The following is a 16,023-nucleotide window of genomic DNA, read 5'->3' on the forward strand; positions in this document are numbered from 1 at the left end:
TCAGCTAGATTTTGGATTTCATTAGAAATTGATGGAATCAAACGAACAAAACAATAAAAACAAGGGAATAGAAAGAACCTATTAATACAATCGTTCAGGTTTCTTGTTCTCGTAGTATCATTTTTCGAGGTTGGTGCCAGTAGTAGCTACTTAGATATTAAACTAATTGACATTTGAAAATTAGAACCAAACAAAATATATAATTGGAAGAAAATAAATATCATTAAAAAACTAAGGCTCCGCTTGAAAGGAGTAAAAATACAAATATGTAGAGTGCAAAATTATGTATTTTGTATATATTTGTGTTTGTATTTCTTCTAATTTGGAAAGAATACAAATGTAAATATGTAGAATGCAAAATCTTATATTTTATATTGTATTATATGTATTTGTATTTATACTCTTTCTAAACTGAGCCCAAGACAAAAGAGGAGTGACAAATATTGGATGGTGGTCCAGCGGCACTCCCACAATCAGTTAGTGTAAATGCTCAATTGGGGGTTTAGCATTTTGTGGGTAATTTCAAGGAGGGGTTGGGAATAATTTTTAGTGTTAGTGTAAAAGTGAATGTGGAATGGTTGAATGACATGTTTACTTTTCAAACTTACTAAGTATTTCAATTAGGGGTGATCATGGGCCGGGCTTTGCACTTATGAAAAGGGCTATTGCTTAGGCCCGGGCCTAACCCGACCTAGGGTTCTGGGATAATGTCACTCATATATAAAACATTATATATCTATATATTAGATGACATAACATGCATATAAACTTATTTTATACATTATATAATATAAATTATACATGTCATGTTATAATATTTATATATAAAATATATAATATAATGTAAAATAATATGTATACATACATATATATACACAAAATATGTAAGTTTAAATATATACGGGCCAGGTGAGGCCCGGGCCGGACTTAAAACATTAAGTCCAAGTCCAATCTTAAAATTTGCAAGCCTAATATGGACCCGGGCCCGAACTGGGCCTGAACACAAAATCTAAGCCCAATCCCAAAATTTTCAGACTGGACTTGTGCGAATTAGACTGAAATGATCACCCCTAATTTCAATCGATGCATATAACAATAAATATACTGAAGTCGAGTTTTTATCGAATTAGATTGAGGTATATCCGAATGAATCCATTGACTACTTGCATGCTGTTAAACCATTCAAGTCTGATCTGTTTATTATACTTATAATCCATACGAAACAGATATAAGCCGATCAGATATTGGATCAGGTCACGGGTTTTCAGGTACCATTGGGCATTGACTAGTTTACTAACTATGAGTGTTGTTGTTTGAAGCATTCGCCACCCAAAAAGAGTTGGGTTGGGTTGAAGTGCGATTTAGAGTTAGGGTTGAAAGTATAAATCCGACTTAATTTTGGATTGAAGCCTTGAGCGATAGACTTGTTCATTAGTTGCACTCAAATCTAAATATTGACAAATTCCATATGATTCATTTGTAGCCTACCTACAATATGACGATTCTCAATCTTTCCAAACTCCAATGCCATGGTTGTCCATAAGATGTCATGGTTGAATTTGCATATATTTTGATTTAATACGAGGTTGATAATTTATCTTAAGAACAATTATTCCTTCCACTAAGATATGTTTGGATTGGGGTTATGAGTTTGAGGGATGAGCTACCCCGGTTTGTGTAGCCCCATGGAACAAAAAAACTTATATGTGTTTGGTTTGATAGAAAATAAGGGAAAAGAAAAGTTGGGGCAATTCTTTTCACTACCAAGGCAACCTTCTATTTTTTTTCCTTAATTTCTATAAAATCAAATACAACTTGAATATCAGCATAGAAAAAAAAATATGAAAAAAAAACTAAAATTATATTAGATTCAATGTCATCTTATTATAAAAGTGCCACCAATGTAAAAAGTTTAAGATGATTAATAATAAATCCATAATCATATAATATAATGCTATTTAATACTTATTAATTTCATGATAGTGCATGGAGAATCATTGACGACACAGTAAGAAGTGATTTGTTGCAAATTGAATGAGGTTAAAAGGATAGAAATAGACCGAAACATACATGGATATAAGGTTTGGATGTTGATGACAAAGAATTATTAATTTCATGATGTTTAATTAATTGTTATATACACACACACAAGCATTAATTAACAAAGTAATCATAATTAATTGTTTGCTATCATTTAAATAATTTAGACTTGTTTTTTATTAATGGATGATTAATAATAATCATGGTTATGATGCCAATAGGTTTTCATCAAATTCACAGGGGGTGCGATTGGTCAAAGCCTTCTTGATATAATGTCTTTCTGGCATCATGTATTTACCCTAATAAATAATTAAAACATTGTATATTAAATAACTAATATGTAATATATAAATAATTAGTAAATGTTTGTAACTAATTAAATAAAAAATATAGTAATAATTTTTTATAACATTAGTTATTGAAGTACTAGTTATTTGTTATCGTTAATTATGGGTAATAAACATTAAATTGTTGTTTTTACACCAAATTAAATTGTTAAACAGGCATTCCCATTTTTGTGTGTAAAATTCCAAACTATCTAATTTCAAACATCATATATTAGAGCAACGTTATTTGTGGTCCGATGTGTGTGTGTGACAAGTCCGAATCTCCTGCCCACGAGAACTTTGCCCATGTTTATCGCAATGTATTAACTATCAAATAGCAATAATTGACATTGGTGTTAATTCTTCCCTCATATACTATGTATTTTTTATTTATTATAATTTGAGTTATCCAAGGTGCTCGGAGAGTTTCAATGATCCAAATAACCAAACTTTTAAATTGGCTTTAGAGTTAGGTTATGAAAGATCTCTCTCATACCTAGGTTTCCCTTGGGATATATATCCTAAATATTAAAAGCACAATTGTTATAATAAATGTTAAGTTGTTTTGGTAAATTTACAACCACGATTTCAATTATGTATATATACATAATAGGATGGAATCAACACCAACAACACTAATAGGAGAGTAAAAAGTCCTCTCACCATGGAGCTCACATGTATTTCATCCTCCTATCCTTTCTCACATATGTATATATTTATTTTTAAATTAAATCATTTAAAATATAATAAGCCAAAATTAAATCCCTAAAGGGTCTTCATTGTATAACATAAAATCAATATTTACTCCATGATAAGACCATTCTTAAATCCCAATTTTAATAAAAGCCAATTAAGTAAAAATATATAGCCTTGTATTTAAATATAGTCACATGTCAAGGGAGAGTTGTATTAGGGATGGGTACATAAAATAAATAGATTGTAGGTGAATGTTATGGATTTACTTGAATATTTCAGCCAATATATGGTTCTTCTAAAATATGCATGAATATGTAATTTTAATTTATTGAATTACGTACAAACATTGAAATATAATGCAATGAAACCCGTCCACAACCAATTCACATACATTTGTTCAATTGAGAATCACATGAAACACTTTGACGCATTGAAATGCACAAGTCACTCATTATATTATCATACCACATATTTCTGAAAAGTAAAAATATTGGGTTCAGATGGTGCTTAGATAGGCCATATTCCTATTGAATGATAGCTTGGACGGAGGGATGCTAAGGTTGACAGACCGGTCTGTAAGATATATAAAGTCAGAGTACTCGGGGGCTTGGACCCAAGTTGGGCACTCCGATGTTTAAGTTAGCTGAGTTGATTGCAATGAGGTAGGGAATTAGAGAGTAAGAAAGTAATATAGTTTGCACTTAATTGCACGAATTTTGTGAAAGAATGGAAGAGCCTTTATATAGGCTTTGGGGTTCAAGAGCCATGTTCGAGATATTCGGGAGTGATAGGCCTTGTCAGCCCGCTGTCTTCAGGGTGTGTTGCATCGACGTTGGCAATGATCCTCATCTAGTCTCTCCGAAGTGTGCAGGGATCAGGGTCACCCCTGCCAAGGGGGTGACGTACTAACTGCTGGTTTTTGGATCCAATAGGTATACTAACCAGATTATGACAACTTGCTACATAGGTTGGTACCTCAGAGGTCGGCTGGCTACTCAAGTCACTGGCTACCCAAGTCAGGGAGGTCAAACCAGAACCCATACTAGGCCGACTGGCTACTCAAGTCGCTGGCTGTCCAAGTCGGGGAGGTCAAGCCAACATCCAAAGCCATCGGCTTGTGTCTCATGAGGTGATGTGCTTCGCTCATCGGCTTAGTACCCAGAGATCGGCTGGCTACACGCTGCCCATGTTGAGGAGGTCAAGCCAACATCCAAAGTCATGATGTTCTTCCTTAGGTTGAGATGCAAGTCGGGTTAGTTGAGATGTCGGTAAATGGTTTGAATTAACAACTCGCCCCGTCATAATTGGTTGGTTAAATCTCTTCTCATCAGGTTTGAATCATCGCAAGCAGACTGTTATTTATTGTTGTGATTTGTTTCGAATCACATTGAACCACAATCATTGTTATGTTCAAGGTTTATTCACACACATATAAGCAATTTATCTATCACCATTCCATTTCGATTGGCCAGTAGAGAAACAAAAAGAAAACACAAGACAATTACATTATTGTAAATCTCACAAAAAGCTATCTTCCAATACACTTGTTTTAGCTCTCATATTTTTCAAACACCTTTTTCCTGACCCCTAATATACAAGATACAAGGTGAGATGAAAGGTTATTTGTACGAGAAAAGCCTATAGGTTTCATAGCTGAGATTGGTTCTGCTCTTTACAGATCGCATCTCACACCAATTTCACAGGTACATTTTATTGTCTACAGGGAACATCTTCTGTATTTATGTGTTATTATTCATCGGAAATATTCTTAATACATAGATGATGTGCCTATAATATCGGTGTAAGATGCACTGTGTGAAGAACAAATTCCAATTCCTCATACTACTGGATATCACAAATCTCGCAAAATCTCACTAGGAGTATAAAGTATAGACTCGAGAATCCAGGCTATCATACTAGGCTTTTGTTATTTGCAATTTCAGGCTACTTGAACTTGCAAGTTGCTATGCCATTCCAATGCAATCTGAGACACCACCCTACCATGTGTCCAAGTGACTTATCCATTTCATATGCAATTTTATATAATCGCGGCATCCACCTGATCTGCGACGCTAAATCCAATTGCAACTGATTCAACTGTAATTCCCTTGACGCTATGAGTACATATTGTGAGGGCTCCGTCACACCCCTTGGGTGGCCATTGCCATTGATTGGCTATGTGTTGCTTCCACCACAAACCAATTTCGTCTACAGGCTTTTCTCAACTTTACCTGGGTCTAAATCATGGAGCAGATAAAAAAAGCTGGAGTTCAATGCATCAACACAATCATTGTATAGCTATTTATTTGGCGCATAATAATAATAATAATAATAATACACTGAAAAATACAATATAATATGCTAAAAAATATATAATTATATATTTTGTTACATATATCAAATATAAATTTTATTTTATATATAAAATAATATGGCCCGACCTTAGAGGCACATTTCACCATTCTCCTGTGTTATTAGAGTTTGCGCCCTACAGTATATCTCGACCTTGTATTGAGAACATCTCCGGGTACCGTCGACACATGTCATGCTCATGCATCCGTTCTTTGACCGGTAGCCGATATAACCGGGTTTAAGCAAACGATTGGTTCATATCGAACCGTAGAGGCAATGAGACCAGTAAACCCGATTCTCATCGATCTAACCGGGTTAGAACACGAAAACAAAACCACCGCCAGGTCCTCCACTCGAAATGCAAGTGCAGGAAAATCTATCCGTGAGACCGTGACTCCCTTCCCCCACCCCTCTGGTCCTCTCCCTTCCCTCGCCTCCGAAGTTCTGTAACGTCCACTTAAGAGGGAATGCACTAACTCGCGAATTCATCCAATTTCTTCTAACTGCATTCCTGGAAGACACTTCGATTTTTCAGGTTAGAATCACTGGGCTGTTCTTATATATTGAGTTCGCTGCATATGCAGTTGAGCATCTACGAACTTTTTTTTTTTTGTTCTCGTTGGAAAATCAGATCTAATTTAATTATCTAATTTCTGAAACTAGAGTTTATTTTCCTACTTTGTTTGGTCTAATTCGGAAGATGTGCTGTAATGAAAGTTTATTACCGTGGAAGTTCACATAGTTTTGCAGTTGAATTTCGGGAAGGTCTAGTTTTCCAAGCACTTGGTGGAAACAAGAAACCTGTCAATTGTAGTTTGCACATTTGGTATTTCGGGTCTATCCCTGAATTTCTCCTCTTCCTGTATTCAAATTTGATTTAATCAGGTGAAATCATTACGTGGAACAAAGATTTTTCGAGTAAACCAAACATTAAATCTAGAAGCCTTTATGGTTTCGTGTATGGATTTCTTGAAATCTCAGCAAATATATATAACTTCATTCTTTTTGTTTTAATTTGTTACATGTAGTGATGGGTAGAAAGAAGCAAGCACGTCCCCGACGGTCAGGAGGAATGTTAGAGGACCTTCATAGCAATGGGGGAAATTTAGAAAATTCCACTGGTTTTGAAGATGCAAAAACTGAAGAAAAGTTTAGTGATTCTAGTGAACCTTTTCTCGTAGAAATTGATTGGAGTTCCTATAACTTGGATGAGCACCATGACATTGCGGAAATCATTCTCACAGATTTGAAGTTCAGTGAAGGGTATTGTGGCTACAGATTCGCAGAGGATTTTCGCAAGGGTTCTAAGTTTTCACTTCGTTTTCTGCTGCAGAATGTAGAAGAGTTCAGTAGTCGTCTTAGGTTAGGACACTGGCCTGTGATATCTGCCGATTGTATCTCTTTGGAGTTCTTAGAAACACGTAGGTTGGAGGATAAGGAAACAAAATCTGTAATATTAACGGGGAGTTTTGATGGGCCAGATGAGGGAGTGTCAGGTCTTGTACACTTGGTTAGTCAGAAAATTTTGATGCTGAGGTTGGTTAATGATCCTGAAGTTGAGGAAGTTTCATCTCTCAGGGTGAGAGTGGAGATATTTAATAATGCTTTTGTTACATGCGACACACTTCTGGAGAACACAAGGCAGCTTTGGAAAAGGAGTATGATGAATGTTATGGCTTGGTTGCGGCCAGAGGCTATAACACCAGAAGCTATATATGGTAGTAGTAAAATGAACCTTGTGGAATTTAGTACACATAAAGTGACAGGTTCTGGCAGCTTTGTCTCTAAGAAACGTGCTAGGTTTGATGCTGCTCAGTTCTATGAAGCCATTAAACCATCCAAGTGAGTAATATTGTTTCTTAATGTTGTTTCATCTTCTTGTATATTTTTTTCATGTAGAACATTAAAACCCTGGATGAAATGTAATGCCTCTGACTTTTGATTTTTATTCTCTATATTATTTATGGCTTATTAGCCAACGCCATATGGTTGGGACAAGGCTTACAGGATGATGATTATTTATTGCTTACAGACTGGAGCCAATGTTGGAAGATGAACTTCGTGATTTGCTTCCTGAATTGAGACCATACCAACGCCGTGCAGTTTATTGGATGGTTCAACGAGAGAAGGGGGCTTCTGGAAATTGGATCCAAAGTGATCAAAGTTATTTCTGTAGCCCCCTCTGTGTACCTGTGGGTTTCCTTGATACACGTTTGAAAATGTTTTACAATCCATTTAGGTATGATTTTCACCGGTGGTTTTAATTATACCTGGTTGGAGATATATCTTCACACACTTTTTCATGGTAATTATGTATAACAACCTATATGGGCTACACAACCGGGGGGAGCCCTCCACACCCCCCCAAGCCAGGTGAAGGGGTTTGATACTTTGATCCCAAGTCTCTGCTACATCTAGCCAGAGACCTTACTAGCAAGCTAGCTAGCATCTTATATCATACACACCATAATCATATGTTACACATGCATAAATGCATAATTTTGACACATCCAGTTTACTTCTCTTGTCTTTTTTAATTAATGGAATTTGTTGAAAGTTATAGAAGAGAGGATCACTTAAAATAAATTCTCTCCCCAGAACTTCGAATGAAAACAATGAATAAGATTTCTACAAGCTTCTTATTGGCTCAAGCCAAATTTATGCTTATTTCTTGTAGACTGTACTTTTATCCTTGTGGTCCATAGATTTTGTCATATATCAAGCTCCCATTGTAAAGAGAAAGCATAAGAAATCCTCTTTGGTAGATGCATCTTTTGCATCCCTATATACGTTTGAAATAAATTTTTTTTGATCAATAACACACCAATTTTATTAAGGAGATAGAAACTTTTCTCGTATCAAATGGTACAGAGAAGACAGTACAATAATAAAAGCAACTGCTGGCTGAAACAAAACAGCTCAGAAATATTACAAAGTTACATCAATCCCTGGACCTGGTGACCCCTACACAAGACTATCATTGTTTTTTTATTTTTGATAAATAAAACTATCATTGTTAACTCACCGTCCTTGCAAGCCCAACAGCTAATCCATTAGCTGCTCTAGGTATCCATTGGAATTAGCAGTTCAGGTTAGATGCTAGACTTTTAGCTTCTCTTATCTTCTGTCCTAATATCCAAGGGCCTTCTATTTCATTCTCCAACCAGCTGATTACTACTTTGCAGTCCTCTTCCACCATCAAGTTGGGAACACTAAGAGAGCAGGCTAGTTTTAGTCCTTGAATGAGAGCATGTATCTCTGCTCGTAGAGGGTTTGCAACACCTAGAGGGCCTGAGAAACTGATTTTGATAATGCCTTGATGGTCTCTAACGACACCCCCTTATGCCTGATGGCCCAGGGTAACCAAGCCTACAGCCACAAAAATCAGATTAAGAGTCCTCCTTTCAGATACAGTCCATGAGCCTGTTGCCTTTAAATTCTTCACTGCTCAATACTCAATACACTGTCTTAATCATGATTGTCTCTAAGAACATATTTTTTTCTACTAAATCCTTACTTTTGAAGATTCTTGCATTTCTTTCCCCCCAAATATTGAGAGTTGTTTCTCTGAAATATTAGAAGGACATGACCAACTCAGTTTGTAAAGAGGGAAGATTTGAGATGATATCTTACATTAGTAGGAGCAAGGGAGAAATAGATGATCAATACTCTCCCCATTTGAAAGGAAAAGAATGCATACATGAGGGGATATGCACCAAGATTTACTTTTTCTTGGAGACAATTATTTACTATCTTAAGAATCACTCCCCAAATAAAGTCTTTAACTTTTGGTGGTGAAGGTCCATCCCAAACCTCATAACATGGAAAAGGTATAGGTGACAAAAGGGGCTTTGTTTAAAGCTTTAAAAAGGATTTGCAAGAGCATTTACCCAAAGGATCCACTAACCATACTCTTTTGTCTCGATCTTCTCTAAGGAGGAACACCTCATTGAGGATGTCAAACAATTGAATTACTTCTCCATTCTCCAAATTTCCAAGACAACCCCTAAAGCCTCAAGTTCTAAGGCAATCCGTAAAGTAAAGGGAGAGACAATTTCCCCAACAACTTTATTCTTGTGGGTGGACAACGGATATGGTAAAGGATATTGTAGTGCTAATGGTTTATCTTCCCACCACGTATCTTCCTAAAACCTCACTTTGTTCCCTGCAACAAGGTCCATCTTCACAAAATCAAGAAGACAACCCATAAAGTAAAGGGAGAGAAAATTTCCCCAACAACTCTATTCATGTGAGTGGATAGGGCACATATATGTCTAGGAGATTGTAGTGCTTATGGTTTATCTTCCTCCCAAATATCTTCCCAAAACCTCATTTTGTTCCTTGAAACAAAGTTCATCTTCACGAACTCAAGAAAACCACTGGAGATTGATTTTTAAGTGGCTCTTCTTGTGTGTCTGGAATCACAACTATTAAGATGATGATCATATTTACCTTTTATTAAGGAATGCTAAAGATATTGATTTTCAACCAGTAATCTTCAAAGCCATTTCCCTGAAAGTGCTGAATTTCTATCTTTAAGCTTTTCTATCTCAAGTCATCCATCCCTTCTCAGTTCTCTCCTACAAATATCATGTCAATTCAACAACAAGCAACTCTTTTTTGCTGCACCAGGTTCCCAAAGGAAGTCCCTAAAAATAGACATTTAGTAGACAGGGAAGTTAGAGAGTGTAGACTTAATGAGGGTGATTCTGCCACCAAGGGAGATGCAACTTTTTTTACACGTGGGTAATTTCTTGGAAAACCTCTCAACCACTCCATCTTGAAAAGAAGAGGCTTTAGGCTGTCAAGGGTAATACTTTATGGATCACATCATCGTTCCACAACCTAAAATGTCTGGACACTTCTCCAGAACCTCATGGTTCATATTTATCTCTGCCACAACAGATTTTGCAAGGTTGTGTCATTTGCAAAGTAGATGTGGGAGATATTCTCATTGTCACTACCGATCCTTAACTCTCTAATCACGGCCTTGCATGCTTTAACATTTAGCCTACACAATACCTCCACATCCTAGAGGAAGAACAGGGGAGGGAGATAGTGGGTTCCCTTGCCTTATGCTGCGGGAGGCTTTAGAAAACCTTTTGGAGACCTGTTAACCGGTATAGATAAATAATGAGGACAGATAAACCATCATTCATTTGATCCACCACCTACCAAATCTCATTTTATTCACCACCGACCTAAATAAGCCCTAGTCCAATTGGTTTCTAAGTCGAATTTTCATACGAAGAATTTCTTCCCCAATCACTTAGTTTCCTCTATCGCCTCATTAGCAACCAAAATTTGATTAATAATTTGTCTTCCCGTTATGAAGGCCTTGGGGCTTGGGTCTCTTCTTTTGAATCAGATCACTAGTGTTGATTCTTTCTAGAAGCGTTTTGCAACAAAAACTACCCCCTTCGCGTGAAATAATTGGTGTCATGCCAGTTTGCAAAGACTATTTGGGAATGGGCTTCTTCTCTATTGGGTGTAGTTGGATCCCCCCTTTGAATCTGCAGAGCCTTTTTTTTTTTTCTTCTTTTTTCAGGTGGCATCTGAAAAGGGGTAGGACTATGTGGAGATGCCTAAGGGCTGTGGTATGCTGGTCTCTATGGGAAGAAAGAAACTCTAGGATTTTCTCTGAAATAGAGAGAAGTGCTGAAAATCTGAGAGATATGATTCATATAAGGGCGGTGCAGTGGCTGAAATCATCAGAGCTGTTCACAGATTATACAGTGGAGGATCTGTTAAGGAAATGGGGAGAGATTGCTAGATGCACCCAGGTTAAAACAGGACTGAGTTTGTCTTGGACCCCTCCCCCCTTTGGCTTTATGAAACTGAACTTTGGTGGTAGTAGTAGAGGGAACCCTGGGCATTCAGGGGCTGGGAGTGTGTTTAGGGATGAGAATGGAAATGTCTCAGCCCTGTTCTCAGGTCCAATTTTGGTGGGTGATTCTCTCAGAGCCGAGATCTATGCAGTTATGGAAGGTGCCCAAAGAGCAAAGGAAATGAATATAAGAAGGCTTGTAATTGAAGGGGATTCGGAGGTGGTTGTAGGGTGGCTGAGTGAAGACAATACTGGGTTTATGGAATTACAACAATGAAAGGAGAAAGTTTAGATGGCTAGTTAAAGACATGAAAATTAAGTTCAGCTGGGTGAAGGGATCTGCTAACTCGTTTGCTGATGGGTTAGCTAAGCAAGGGGTGGCGAGGGAATCTATGTTCTGGGCTCAGCTGTAACTCTAATTCCTATTCATGGGGGCTCAAGCCTCAGTTGGGGGAGATAAGAAAGTTTATCTCCTTTTTTTTTTTTTTGACATCTGATAAAATTGGAATGATACAGAGAAGATTAGCATGGCCCCTGCGCAAGTTTATCTCCTTTGTAATTAATATTTCTGATTGATTAATGAAATGTGTTATTGATAAAAAAATGTGTGAAATAATTAACATGATCTTATGTGGAAAATAAGGACATGTTGATATACTTGGAGGTACGTTATCCCGGTTCTCGAGTTATAGATAAAGTTAGAAGAAGTTCCAGCTTTGTTCTGATAATATTATTCAGATAATTTTTTCTCCAAAACCATTGGAGGAAAAATAATCCTCTTTTGCATTTTTTGCTATCAAATTAATATTTGTCTTGTTCATGCATTGCATTTATTAACATATATTTTGAGGGTAACAATCATAATCTCTTAGTTCTCCAACCGTAGTTGACGTTAATCCATTTTCTCACATTGGTTCCATTTCATTTCCAGTGGAGCTGTTTCATTGCATCCGGAGCCTTTCTCATATGTCCCTGGTGGGATTCTTGCTGGTGAGTCCTGCTGCCATAATCTGTTAGACTGTCAAAACTATATTTAGTATTTTGAAATCTTGTGTAAGATACTATGAGACATGATTTCTCACCAACCACAGATGAGATGGGACTGGGAAAAAGTGTTGAATTGCTTGCTTGCATCCTTGCTCATCGAAAATTTCCATCTGAGGATGAAGTTCCTTTTCACAATGAAAAACAAGTTACTGGTGGTTGGAGAAATAGCCTCAAAAGATTGAAAAGAGAACGTGTTGAGTGCATATGCAGAGCTGTAAGTGAAAGCTCTAAATATAAAGGATTATGGGTACAATGTGATATTTGTGATGCTTGGCAGCATGCAGATTGTGTTGGTTATGTACCTGTAGGAACGAATTTAAAATATGACAGTTCACATGTAGAAGGCCACTGTAAGAACGGATCTGTAAAGTTACAAAAGCAGTTGAAAAAGAAAGGTGATACTAAAATAGTTGAAATGGATGGGAGTCATATTTGTCAGCCATGTTCAGAATTGATCCAAGCTACTGAATGTCCTGTTGCTACTGGTGCTACTCTTATAGTATGTCCAACACCTATATTGCCCCAATGGCGTGCAGAAATCATTCGGTATGCCCCTTACTTTTGTTCTTGAAGTGGTTATATCTCTCAGAAATACAATATGATTATGATGCTGTATCTTCTTTTGGTTATCTTTCTCTTTAGTATTCTTGAAATCCATAAAGATGAGAAAAGTAAAGCATTCTTTATGCCAAATTTAGCAGTAAAATCATCTAATTTGTTCCTTCTGTTTGGCACAGTCAACATGGTTCTCCAAGCAAGTTCTCCCAAGGTACACTAGAATCCATGGTTAGGCACTTGAAGAGTCACCTTGAAAGAGGAAGTGTCCATTTGGGTTGGAAGGGGGCAGTCCACAAGATAAGGTTTATAATAGAAAAAAGAGGATTTTGGGGATTTCACCTAGAGAAGTTGGTCTGAAGGAGGTAGGGGGTGCAAGAAGGGGATGAGATTTTGGAGGCAGAGGGGGAGGGGGAGAGGAGGCAGAGGTGAATGGGGTTGGTGGGCAAGAAGTTAATGAAGGATCTCTAAAAGGGGAAGTGGAGATCGGTAAGTTAGTGGAAAGGGAGGTTTTGCGAAAATTGCCTTTGAACAATTCAAAAGAAATAAAAGAGAGGAGAAAATTAGAAAAAGAACTGAGAAGATAAGAACTGGAACAAAAAAGGGGGAGAAGAGGAGTTCTTAGGATAGGAAGAGTGAAGATCTGAAGACTCAAGAATATTGGGGGCATGAGGTCAGAATGCAATTTGCAAGCTGAGCTGTGTGGGTCTGAGGGAGGAAGAAGAAGGGCAATGGTAAGATTTCTGACTTGAGGATACAATTAGAGTTAGTTTCACTGCAGGATTAATTCTGGAAAGCCTCGATGCGAGTCTGAAGGGTGATTGAAGGGGGATGGACATCGGAGAGCTAATCTTGAAGGGTCACTAGTTTTCAGGGCAGTAATGTTAGAGTTCTTATCTGCTGTTTAGCATTTCCGGTGTGTCATCTTGGACACCCATTGAGGTTGTAATACTTCTTATTTATTCTTCAAAAAAAAAAAAAAAGACCACCAGATGGATCTTTGAGAAATTTTTAGCTTTTTATTGTTTAAAATACTGAAATTGGTGGTTTTTCCCCATTAAGTAGGGCAATTGACCTTTCTGAGTTTTTACGTAATACTTCTAAGTAAACCTCTTTGAAAGCTTATCAATTTGATTTTTCAATACAACCCTGTGTATGCTATTGATGACAGGTCACAGGTTGATGTAGAACTAGGGATGATTATGGGCTTGGGCTTATCTGTAGACCTGTTCACGGGCTGCGCTTGAGCTTAGCTTTTGCCAAAATTTGAATGGGCCCGAAGCAGTGTAAAATGTTCATAGTCTGAGCCCGAAGCCTGCCTGTGAATAGGTCTACCTACCTCCTAGTATATGGGTCTTCATGCAAAGCCCAGGCCTAGTCTACATGGGCTTGGTTTTGGGCTTTCCAAGTATGTATGTATGTATCTATATATATATATCCACATGTATATGTATACATATACATATATATACACAGGTGTATACATACAAGTAATGAAAATTTTATTTATAGAATCAAGAAGTGCAAACGATACAAGCATCTCTTAGAGAGGTGTGAGGTGCAGCCTCTCCCATCATAATAAGCCAAGAAATTACAAATTACACCTGAGCCCAATATTATTGCTCCCTATTCACCTCTTGCTTAGCTAATGTATCAGCCATCCCATTAGCCAACCTCCCCACCCATTATCTCCTCAAATTCATGTAACTTGGTAGTCATTTGAACTTTCTTAGTGTAATCCTTGTAGGTCCAAATTATTGACTCCGGTTCCTTCGGCTACCCCACCACTAGCTTTGAATCTCCTTCAATCATCAAGTTCTCCAAATTTAGCTCTTTTGCAATATCTATTCTTTGTATTACAACAAGAAATTCAGTCCTAATAGAGTCCCAAGCCTATATATATTGTGTATATAATAGAGCATAATGTAAATTATGTAATACGTATTATGTTACATAATATAATATTTTATCACTTGAATTCCAAAGAAGAGAGGCCAAAACTCCTAAAGATTATAGGCCAATGAACCTTATTGGGAGTGTGTACAAAATTCTTTCAAAGATTTATTTTGTTGATCAGTAATTCTTTTAAAGGTTCTCTCATAAAGGATCAATAAGGTGCTGCCCTCGATCATCTCTCCTTTCCAAGGTGCCTTTGTGGAAGGAAGGCAGATTGTGGGTCAAAGTTTGGTAGCCAATGAGTGTGTGGCAGAAAAAAGAAAGGGTAGAGAAAAAGGGTTGGTGTGTAAAGTGTACCTAGAGAAAGCCTATGATCTGGTTAATTGGAAAGTTCTCCCATAAACACTAGAAAGGTTGGGTTTTGGAGCCAAATGGAGATCCTGGGTTAGAGGATGTTAAGTTCAGTCCATTACTCAATTCTTATTAATGGTGTAGCGAAGGATTTCTTTCCAACTGAGAGAGGAATTAGGCGACCCCTTATCCCCTTTTGTTTACCCTAGTGGCTGAAGTTTTAGGTAGAATGGTGGCAAAAGCTGATCTCCAAAGGACTGATTAGAGGGTGGAGGTTAGGTAAGAATCAAGTGGTTGTTAACCACCCTCAATTTGCAGATGGCACAATCTTTTTTTTGTGAAGAGGGCAATGATGAAGTAGTGGTAAACCTAAAGTTGCTGCTGGATAACTTTGTAGGGGTGATAGGTTTAAGGATAAATTGGACCAAAAGTGGTATTGTAGGGGTTAATCTGCAAGAAGGGGAACTCCTAAGATTTGCTGAGATTTTGGGGTGTGAGATTTGAAGTTGGCCATTTAGCTACTTGGGTCTTCCTCTAGGAGGAAACCCTAGATTAGATGGGTTCTGGAAGAGCCAATCATTGAAAGATTTGCTAGGAAGTTAGCTTTATGGAAGAGGAATTATATTTCTCTAGGTTGAAGGATAACCTTGATTAGAGCCACGTTGGCAAACCTCCCTATTTATTTCCTATCAACCTTTAGAATACCTTGTAGGGTAGCAAGGAGATTAGAGAAATACATGAGAGACTTCCTCTGGGACCTAGGAGAGGAGAGGAGAGGAAGGTTCACTTGGTTAACTAGGAACAGGTTAGCAATCCTGAGGACCAAGGGGGTTTGGGAATAGGGAACTTTTCACTTAGGAACTCAGCTCTTTTCGGAAAGTGGCTCTAGAGATTCCCTTTTGAGAGCGACAGACTGTGGCACAAAGTTATCTG

The 16,023-nt window shown here is 37.5% G+C and overlaps 1 protein-coding gene and 1 non-coding gene across 2 annotated transcripts in view; both read left to right on the forward strand.

Annotated features, from left to right (window-relative positions):
- The first annotated feature begins 5,774 nt into the window (after positions 1 to 5,774).
- Positions 5,775 to 16,023, forward strand: part of LOC148867997 (RING-finger, DEAD-like helicase, PHD and SNF2 domain-containing protein) — a 105,115-nt gene continuing 94,866 nt past the window's right edge. The window contains exons 1-5 of the mRNA XM_088973860.1: positions 5,775 to 5,949; positions 6,443 to 7,256; positions 7,447 to 7,653; positions 12,173 to 12,231; positions 12,333 to 12,834. Of these exons, the coding sequence (XP_088829986.1) occupies positions 6,445 to 7,256; positions 7,447 to 7,653; positions 12,173 to 12,231; positions 12,333 to 12,834 (1,580 nt within the window). The 5' untranslated portion in view covers positions 5,775 to 5,949; positions 6,443 to 6,444. The remainder of the gene's footprint in view (positions 5,950 to 6,442; positions 7,257 to 7,446; positions 7,654 to 12,172; positions 12,232 to 12,332; positions 12,835 to 16,023) is intronic.
- LOC148867998 (U6 spliceosomal RNA) lies at positions 11,716 to 11,819 on the forward strand. Its single transcript, XR_016108510.1, has one exon. It is a non-coding gene; the product is annotated as a U6 spliceosomal RNA (small nuclear RNA).

This window comes from Nelumbo lutea, chromosome 2 (genome assembly GCF_056320005.1).
Source record: "Nelumbo lutea isolate HS-2025 chromosome 2, American lotus-T2T, whole genome shotgun sequence".
In the NCBI taxonomy this organism is placed as follows: domain Eukaryota; kingdom Viridiplantae; phylum Streptophyta; class Magnoliopsida; order Proteales; family Nelumbonaceae; genus Nelumbo; species Nelumbo lutea.